This window comes from Quercus lobata, chromosome 12, assembly GCF_001633185.2.
Source record: "Quercus lobata isolate SW786 chromosome 12, ValleyOak3.0 Primary Assembly, whole genome shotgun sequence".
Taxonomy (NCBI): Eukaryota; Viridiplantae; Streptophyta; class Magnoliopsida; order Fagales; family Fagaceae; genus Quercus; species Quercus lobata.
In genome coordinates this window covers 32,429,915-32,439,533 of record NC_044915.1, presented here as the reverse complement: position 1 = coordinate 32,439,533, position 9,619 = coordinate 32,429,915, and the positions used below count along the sequence as shown (strand labels likewise).

The 9,619-nt window shown below is 32.2% G+C and overlaps 1 protein-coding gene across 4 annotated transcripts; it reads right to left on the bottom strand.

The window, feature by feature from the left end:
- Positions 1-2,511: 2,511 nt before the first annotated feature.
- Positions 2,512-9,619, bottom strand: LOC115970861. 4 transcript variants are annotated; one of them, XM_031090478.1, is made up of 14 exons: positions 9,092-9,619; positions 7,511-7,575; positions 6,877-6,985; positions 6,536-6,645; positions 6,376-6,444; positions 5,701-6,261; positions 5,003-5,541; positions 4,476-4,573; positions 4,120-4,199; positions 3,902-4,006; positions 3,669-3,808; positions 3,451-3,579; positions 3,203-3,355; positions 2,512-3,098 (listed from the first exon to the last, which is right to left on the bottom strand). In XM_031090478.1, the coding sequence occupies exons 1-14, from the start codon at positions 9,276-9,278 to the stop codon at positions 2,960-2,962; spliced, it is 2,484 nt and encodes an 827-aa protein (XP_030946338.1). In that variant the 5' UTR covers positions 9,279-9,619; the 3' UTR covers positions 2,512-2,959. The 4 variants fall into 4 exon arrangements, with proteins under 4 accessions (XP_030946338.1, XP_030946339.1, XP_030946341.1 ...); XM_031090479.1 differs by lacking the exon at positions 7,511-7,575 and adding an exon at positions 7,160-7,239 and having other exon boundaries at positions 4,509-4,573; XM_031090481.1 differs by lacking the exon at positions 7,511-7,575 and having other exon boundaries at positions 9,092-9,618.

The window sequence follows — 9,619 nt, the reverse complement described above, 5'->3', positions numbered from 1 at the left end:
GCAGTTTTTGTCCGCTTTGGAGAGTCACATGTGCTTAGTAGTGGTACACTCATGGTCGCTCCAGAAGTTTATAAACCATGAGTGGCAGGGTTACTTAGGCGATGTGGGACTCGCGTGAGCCTAGGTGTCAATCACCTCATGGCAAAAATCCTTAGCTCCCACCCCTTCGTGCCAAAACCGTGAGGGACTGGCTTCCCAAAGTGGACAAAAACTGCTTAATGCGGGAAGTGTTCCCACAAGGTAAATTGCGTATTTGGTCCCTATCCTATATATTATATTTTAATTTGGTCCCTAACATTTTAATTGTATCAATTTGGTCATTAACATTTTAGTACTGCGTCAATTTAGTCCTTACTATTAATTTTTGGATGAAAATTGATGACACATCTAATGGCCAAAATAAAACATTAGCTTTCATTGATGTGACAATACAATAAAATTTTATTCTGGCCATTTGGCATGTCATCAATTTTCATTTAAGATATAACAACATGGACTAAATTGACACGACATTAAAATATTAGGGACCAAATTGACACAATTAAAAGATTAAGGACCAAACTAAAATATGTTGTAAAAAGTAGGGACTAAATATGTAGTTTACCCAAAAAAATATCTATCCTAAGTCCAACGTGTTTGTTCAGGGGTTTTTTAATTTTTGGGTAAAAATTAATAATTTGTATATATTATAATTTAAAAATATACTTTTTTTATCTTTTAAACAAATAAAAATGATAAACTTTAGAGATAAATAATAATTATAATTTATTTTTAGAAAGTGAAAGGAAAAAAATTCTAAATTTTAGGAATTCTCTATTTGAATTCAAAGTGAAATTTGTTATTTGACATTTATAATCCTATTTTTAAATGAAGTTATCATTCATCAATGGGGGTATTTTTGAACCACATAAAAGTTCAGTTGAAATATATACTAGCCTCTCAGCACGCACGTTGTGCATACTTAAAGGTTTTTCTATTTTTTTGGGTAAATGTTAATAATTTGCATTTATTATAATTTAGAAATATATATTTTTATTTTTCAAACAAATAAAAATGATAAATTTTAGAGATAAAAAATAATTGTAAATTTTTTTTGAAAGTGAAGGGAAAAAAAAAATCCTAAATTTTAAGATTTCTCTTTTTAAATTCAAAATGAAATTTGTTATTTAACATTTATGACCCTATTTCTAAATGAAGTTACCCTTCATTAATGAATGTATTTTTAAACCACATAAAAGTCTAAAAAAAAGAAAAAAAAAGAAAAGAAAAAGAAGAATTCTCTTGTGTGTGTGTGTTATTTTAAATTTGTTAATTTCATTTACTTTGGATTTTGTGCTTTGAGTTTAATTTTGTTATTATTATTTTTTTTGGTTGGTTTTTTGAGACTTAATATGGGCGAAGTTAGAATATTACACACAAATGTGTAAATTGTAGTCATTATTAAATAATGACTTTAATTAGCTAAATGAAAACCCAATTAGTTAATGACTTTAATTAGACTTCACAAAATGACTCTAAACTGATGATTCGATCTAGCTCAACTAGATTCCTACAAATTGGGTTGGAAAATTTTCAATCCGAAAAAAGTTAAAGTTAGATTGAAAAATATCCCAAATCTAACCCATACACACTTCTAAATGCAAACTAGAAATCTATTCTATCACTAATAAATAAGTTAAGAATATTTTACTTCGAAATTTTTTACAAGTTTAAATGTTGTTTTTACTTTCCCCCTTAAGAATTTTTTATCCTGAAATAAATGAAATCCATTAAGCCTAAGTCTTAAGTTCATCCTTAATAAGTATTATTTTTTATTTTTTATATTTTTTTTATACAAGATAGAAATTATACTTTAACCTAAACTTAGTATATATGTATGTGAAGTTCTCTTCTGGAGACTTGAGTCTCGGCCTTTACTCTCTCCCCTCATACCCTACAAACACTTATACTTGTGGGATGACCATCGTACTAAAAATGTATAGTGGTACCTTAATAAGTATTCTAACTTAACATAATTTGGTTGTTTCTAAAATAATAATAATAATAATAATTTGGTTCTCCAAAAAAAAAAAAGAAGCAATTTAATAATGGAATGTAATGTAATTCTTATGACCATACTATCTCTTGAATGTGCTACATGCAATAAATGTCTCACAATACAGGACTTGTATACTTTGAGACACAATATAACAAGTGTATGAGATACCTTCCCCTAATAATAAGGTTAATTGGATTAGAGTTTCAACAACAACAAAACAAAAGGACGAACGGAAGTGCTTGAAATACTTGCATATTTGCATTGTTACTCACATAGTGAGTCAGGCTGCATTTGTGATTTTGTGTCCAAAGGGGCATGCTAATGGTGACTCCACTAAAAGGCTTGTAAATTTCTTTTCATTCACATATTTAAAAGCCTTTGTACCAAAAAACCAATAATAAAAAAGAACTTCATTGATGTTTTGAGTTAAAGATAAAGAGTAATTATTATGAAACGGATGACATAGGTTCCAAATCTTATCGTATATAATTAACAAAAAATACTACAATGTTGTTTTGCTAAATAGCTACGAATTTATGCCAAGAAAACAAATAAATTTGCATCAACATGATAGATCTCCGAAATTGTGCTTATGTAGTGTGAAGATATTTACCACAAAGAAAGTGCATATTCATCAATTATAGCATTTTCTACCAATTTCCCAGCAAATCAATATATTTTGGAAAGACATGAATCATGTAAAACTACAAAAAAGGTAGTTAAAAAAAATGATCAAAACTGATATTGCCTCCATTGTCTAATCTGTGCATTTCCTAGCCTCACTTTTTCATATATATAGATATTGACAATTCTTTAAACAAATCATTCAGGATGAGGAAGTCTTATTATTCTTCCCTCCCCCTGACCCCAACTCTTTTGGGGTTCTTTATCTTTCTCAGTAACATTTCTTATCCTTGTTTATCAAACTGAAGCGAATGATTCCTGCTGAGTTAGTTCATATGATGCTGCAGCCGGTGCTTCTTGATTGTCTACATTTTGAGTCTTTGCTTTCGAGCAAATAAAGAAGAAGGCTGATGTGTAAATAGAAATGTGCCAAATGCTGAAAAAAAAGAAGGCACAATTAGAGAAAAAACATGGGGAAAACAGTCTTTTTTTTGGGGGTGGGGAATCATAGTTGTGCAACAATTATGGATTATTTTGTACCTGTGCCATATCCAATAAGTTTCACCATCTTCCTTAGTCCAGCTTATTGCAGCCATGGACATTGCAATTAGACCTAGAAGCACATAGCCCCAGCGGAAGTATCTATAGATTGCCATCATAAGACCAAGCAACTGGTCTTTGGAACTCCGCCATCTACCAAGAAAATGAGTCTAATTATACTTTATCCTTTTATGAAATAGTTATCTAAGTGAACATTTTGTGACTAAGTTGAGCATGAAAGTGTGTACCTTTCAGTTATCTTTAAGGAGGATCCTACTGGAAATGAAAATGATTTGCATCGAGTGCATAGTTGTATCAACCATCCAATAAGAAAGGCCAAAGCCCCTATTGATAGTACAATTATAATATTACTGGACCTGCATGGTTCTAGAATGGTTAAATACACTTATATCTGCTAAATGAACCATCCAAAGTCATAAATATACATGCCAATCTTGTTCAATACCTGGTTGCACCCCTTTCAGCTAGGAGTGCTGTAATAATGGCTGCAGCTGTATGGATTGTCCTTTTTGCAGGTTCACTAAAAATGGTTAGGTATACAAAAGTGCTCACCACAGCCAAGAAAGAAAGCCAAAAATCCATAAACTGAAACCAAAGTAGTAGTAAAAGTGTTAAAACTTGAAACCAAAATCTTAAGAACAGTAGAACTAAGGAAGATGTTTTGAACAGATCACGCACCTGTAGAGTACTATAAGATAGAGCACACCAGCTACCTACATCACATGCATGATACAGTGCACTTGAAATTCCACTAGACATGAAGATCACCCATTCTGCGAATGCCTGCATGACACAAGTCACAACAAATCAAATCTTCTTTGCATATGAAGATTGTCATCGAGAGTAGTTTTAAGTTACATTTGTTTTGAACCTGACCCTCATGACTTGGATCTTACCTTCTGTTGAAAGACTTTAAATGCAGGAAGTAAGGCTGCAGCATTTGATGCAATAAGAAAAATAGCTTGCAATCTCTGCTCTACATTACATTTCAGTCCATCCATTAGCCTTTAGGTAATAAACCAAGTACAGAAAATATTGTAGTTAATAGAGCATCTATTGCACGCATTACATAAAAAAAGAGAGTAGAAAGATGCATAACAGACCACATTCAGATTGATACAGTATTAACATCAATGATGAACATACCAACATAGCTTATACATAATTAAATGTAAAAGGAAAGAGAACTATTTGCCAAAATGATTAATTAATTTTGACTATGTAGAAGCTGAAAATAAAGATGGGATCTAACCATGAACAGAGAGAAAGTGTACTGTGTAATAACCTGCTTTTGATAATAGAGTGACACTGCAGTCAAATCCCCCATGGTTTCTATCACAGGAGCAGTAGCTGAGAATAACATTTTAAAAAGGGGTTAATTGATATCCAGGAAAGTTAAACTAGTTGCCTCAGCAACTTACATAACTAGCATACTTAGTGTTACAGTTCAACAAAAAAAACCCTAAAACTAATGGGCAAAAGCCAAGAAGCTGATGATGAAATCACTCATGGAAAGCCATGCCTGTCTCATTCTAGGACATTCAATTGATTTGGGAACCGTTCACTATATTAGGGATAAAACATAGGCTATTTAATATTCTTATATATCATACATTTTATAATCTGAAAAGCAGCGTGGGATTATTTTTTAAAGTTTTCTGCAACTATTTAGAGATCCACAAACAAATGCTAAGTCCTCCTTTGAAGCTATAACTTGGAACTACAGAAGATTTATAAAAATAAAAATAAAAAATAAGAAAAAGAGGGAAAATGAATAACCTGTAATCTGCTGATTTACTTAAATCATGACGGTACACACATGTCCCATGACCAGAGCATTGATTTGGGCAGTATTCAGTTGAGATTGTCATCATGGTTCGGGGGCTTGATTGATTATTTAAATCAACAGGATGCCTTAACCCAATAATCCAAAGTCCTGCTGTGGGATATAAGATATACAAGTTGATTCCTTCTTGACTTGTATCATACAATTTAAACATGGAGTTGTTATTGCTTTTGCTTGTCTGGTCCAAGTAGCTATAGTCCCACATGTCAAGAGACGGTAATCCACCAAACCTAATATATAACCCATAACTTAATTTTCTGTCTGATGTGAGTTGAATGTGAGTATTATAACCTTCTGTGCCTTGTTCTGTATACAGAAGAAAATAAGTCCAACCATAATCTGATCCATGACCATTCCCATATGAAGACTTGCTTAAGTAGGGTTCCAGATAGAAATCAACTGACTCTGAGAATACAATTCCTCTGTCTGGCAAATAAACTATAGGAATGTTTTGGTTTTGATAAAGAATTGCCTGCATCAACGCATATAAAAATGGTCATTTTCCTAATCCAAATCGATAAATTTCAAACACATTTGATCAAAGTAGGCTACATAAGTAAGCACAATCCAAGTTGGAAGAGTAGATGAATCCATAAAATGGTGCACGCACACAAACAGCATACTAACAAACCTGAAGAACGTGTTGTTTCCAAGTACAATTTGATCCCGCCTTTTCTTGCGTGCATGCAATTACTTCCCATTCCACCAAATAGCAAGGTTCTATATTTCCTTTTTGCATTCCTTCTTGTACATATGACTTAAAAACTGGTTCAATGGCAAAATACCATACACCAGCCCTTGGTAGTTGGATGACTAGAGGATCTTCACTTATATCAGTAGTATAATCATACAAAATTTTGTCTGGAAGTGCATTATAACGAGCATACAACATTATGGAAAATTCACCAGAGTTCCTTGAAGCTTCACTGATATTTTTCACTCTTATCCTCACTTGTTCTACTGCCTCCATTACAGTCAAGGCATAGGCATTCACATCAAATTTTTGTGTGCATATAGTCCTAGAATAATTCCTGTAAGCAATGCTTTCCACAGTTTCATTATATCTCCCATCAGATTGCTCCATGGAAAGGTCATCAACTGCCCGATTACAGTATTCACCCCACATTCTAGGGTGCAAGCAGCCCTCCACAGTAATATTTGCAGTGAAAGAGTATCCTGAGCCCCTATTTATCTAATATAAGGCAGCAATTACTAATTAGTAACTTCAATAACTTAAGTTTCAAATATGAAAAATATATGGTATTAAACATTTTAATGTATAGCTTGTAAAAGTGGCCTAACATACCATCTTTGATTGAGTTCTAGTAGGTCCAAAGCCATTGAACAGGCCAATATAGTAAACTCCGGGTGTGATCTACACAGAACCTCCTCATGCATTAATAAAGGAAGCATATTTACAGCCAAAAATAGTTTAAATCCTACCACAAAACTGAAAAAGGAACAACCTGCAGAGACGACAATTTGAATGTCATCATTTCCTGCAAAGGATAGCATTGCTCTTCATTCTGAAGATTCTGTATGTCTCCAACAGATCCACTAGGCAAGTCATTTAGCACTGAAAAAAAAAAACACATAAAGCATATGATTGTTAACATATTTGAAGTATGAAAAGTGTACTAGAATTTTGATTATAATTACAATTGATTTATCAGCAGCTTTCAATTTGCTAGCCTTCTGTTTATCACCGAATCACTTACTTTTCTTAATGCAATAGTACCTTGAAATACTTAAAATAAGGATGGATATTTAATTTACATATCATGAGATGATTTTTTCTTTTTTTTACCTAGATCTTCTATAGCAGTATTTGAGACGTCTGGAAGAGGCGGACCACCAAAATGAAAGCATATGATTTGCAACTTCATCTTAGGATACTTGTCTATATGTTCAAGGTTCTGCAATGACAATAATGAATCATAACAAGAAAGGGATCAAAAGTTAGACAACCTTGTAATGAATGCGATGTAGAGGTACTTTTCTTTAAGATAAGACACTTTAAAGCCTCATTAGACCTCCTATAATGCAAACTCTAATAACTCAATAGAAGAGACTAAACAAAAAGGTTGTACCCTATGCACAAAGCTCTCATTTTTGCCGGAGTTTGGAAGAGATGATTGGTAGACAACCTTACTCCCATTTATTTGGGAGGCTGATTCCAAGAATAAAGATGCTAAACAATTAGAAAAAACGAGTTTGAGATCTATATTTTTAATAAATTTGGATTTATAATAATTACTCTCAACCTAAATTTCCATTCTTAAGTAAGTGCACCGAAATAGTCCGAATGGACCAAAATGCTAGGCTGATGTGATTTAAAAAGAATGTAGTAATAATAAATATTACGTTTTAACTTTCAAATATTATGTAGGTTATATAGATTTGCAACATTCTTACTACATAAAATATCTGAATATACTCACAAGTTTGACGTTTGATGATAATTCAATAGATGCTGACGCGTAAAAAGAAGGAGGTGGCAATTCAACTGAAACCAATATAGTCTATATCAAACTTTGAAATACAAAGCATATTTATTTTTTCACTGGATGAATATAAAGCATATACATATGCTTTCACAATAGTTAAGATCTTGAAAAAGTTGATCTAAATCATACTAGGACCTTTTAGACATGATCGAAATGAGTAATGTTTTTAATGCACAACTTGCTGAAAAAGAATTATTTGTACTCTTTCTTCTTCTTTTTGTTCTTAAAAAAGAAAAAGAAAAATGCATGGGGAACAAGAGGAAAATCCTTAACACTTCCACTTGCTCAAAAAAGAAGAAGAAGATAGGTACTCCTTTCGATATCGTTGTATTTCCGTATAACAAAAGAAATAGTGACATTAACTCCCCCTGCCTACATATCGCATTTTAATGATTGTACCAAATATGCTGCCTAGTCTATTCCATCCATCCCATCATCTTCATCATTCTTCACTATATAATTAATTAGATTCTTATAGTAATGGCTAAGAAATTCTTATACTGGTTATAATAAGAAGCAAAACTAGCCGCAAGAAATCTATAATTATTTGTGGTGCATCTTAAGAGTTAATGCAAGGCAGCTAATGACTTTAGTATTATTAAATTGAACTTGACACTAATGCATTAAGAATTTGTTATATGACCCATGGTCAGAAATTCCTAAAAGCTGACAGACAAAACATTCTAAAGTATGTGACTGGGTATTATAAAAAAAAAAAAAGTATGTGAGTAGGTTGGGTCATAAACGATTACTACTTTCTTATTTTATTCTTTTTAGTCTTTATAACATTGAATTCAACGATTCTTTGCTAATGTGCCTGTGCAAGATAAAAGCAACCATTCAAAAAAACAGTAAGGCATCGATAGTATATATATATCGTTTAATTTTTCAAAGTGTGGTTTGGGATCTAGGATTATATATGCTATGAGAGTGAAATATGCATATTATATATATATATATATATATATATATATATCCTATTGAAAGAATAAAGAACACTAAAGAGCATAATTTTTATTTTTTTATTTTTTAATTTTAGGTAAATTACACTAATACAGTTATACTCCTAAGATATAGCGAAATTAGACTTTGTTATAAGCTTATAACCGATTTTCAATAAATGACACTATACTTCCAAATAACCAAAATTGACACTATCCCGCTTTCCTGTCCAAATGATAAAAAATGACACTCTACCGGCAAAATAATTCAAAAAATGGGCAAGACGGAGTGTCATTTCTTAAAAATTGTGTATCCCTATTTTCATATTGTATTAATTCCCTCCTCCAATATCTAATACAAATTAAAAATATACGATACTAAAAATTTAACAAAGACCCTTCAGCAAAAAATAAATTTCAACAATTAAAGACTCCCACATTAAAAACATTGATATATATTTTTTAAAGCAAACCCAGAAACAATCAATCAGTCCATGGACATATAATAAAGCAAGCAAGGAAAAGTGGAAAACAATGAAAAAGACTGCAAAGACTTATCATCATAAGCTCAAACCTTTAATGTAACGCCAGTGGTAAGGCTTGAGATTTCTTGCAGATATAACATAGCTCATGTTTGTCACTATTTGTTCAGAGCTGTCACCAAATGAAGGAGAAGAAGAAGATATGGCTAAGAGGCACAATAGGAAAAAGAAACCATTCATTGAAAATCCCATGATTGGATATTCTTCGCCACAGTTCATGAACAAGCAAAAATTCAAGAACTTTGTTAATATGGAAAACAGAGAGAGTCTTTATACTTCATAGGCAAAAGCTCAAAGTCCGTTTGGGAAAAGAAACTGAAGACTTTATGAGAGTCGTATATGGTAAAACTTTGGTATTATCATGCAGACTTGTTTGTAGGATTTGTCTAAGAACTAACGAGGGATGGTGACCTTGACCTTGTAGTCTTGGGACAAAAAGGATTTGTGCAACCATAGTTGGTAACCGTTGGATTGAGAATTGATGAGAGAGAAATGGCTTTTTAGTCCAAGTCATACACAAATCTAAGGGTCAATATTGATTTCAACAATTCATGTTGTAC

What these genes read in the sequence shown, in the direction of transcription:
- LOC115970861 (XM_031090478.1), bottom strand. Translation starts at nt 9,278, where the DNA reads ATGAACTGTGGCGAAGAATATCCAATCATGGGATTTTCAATGAATGGT. An exon ending in AGTAAATCAGCAGATTACAG is followed by an intron (nt 4,574 to 5,002) that starts GTTATTCATTTT and finishes TGTTATTCTCAG; the next exon opens with CTACTGCTCCTGTGATAGAA. An exon ending in TCCTTAAAGATAACTGAAAG is followed by an intron (nt 3,356 to 3,450) that starts GTACACACTTTC and finishes TTTTCTTGGTAG; the next exon opens with ATGGCGGAGTTCCAAAGACC.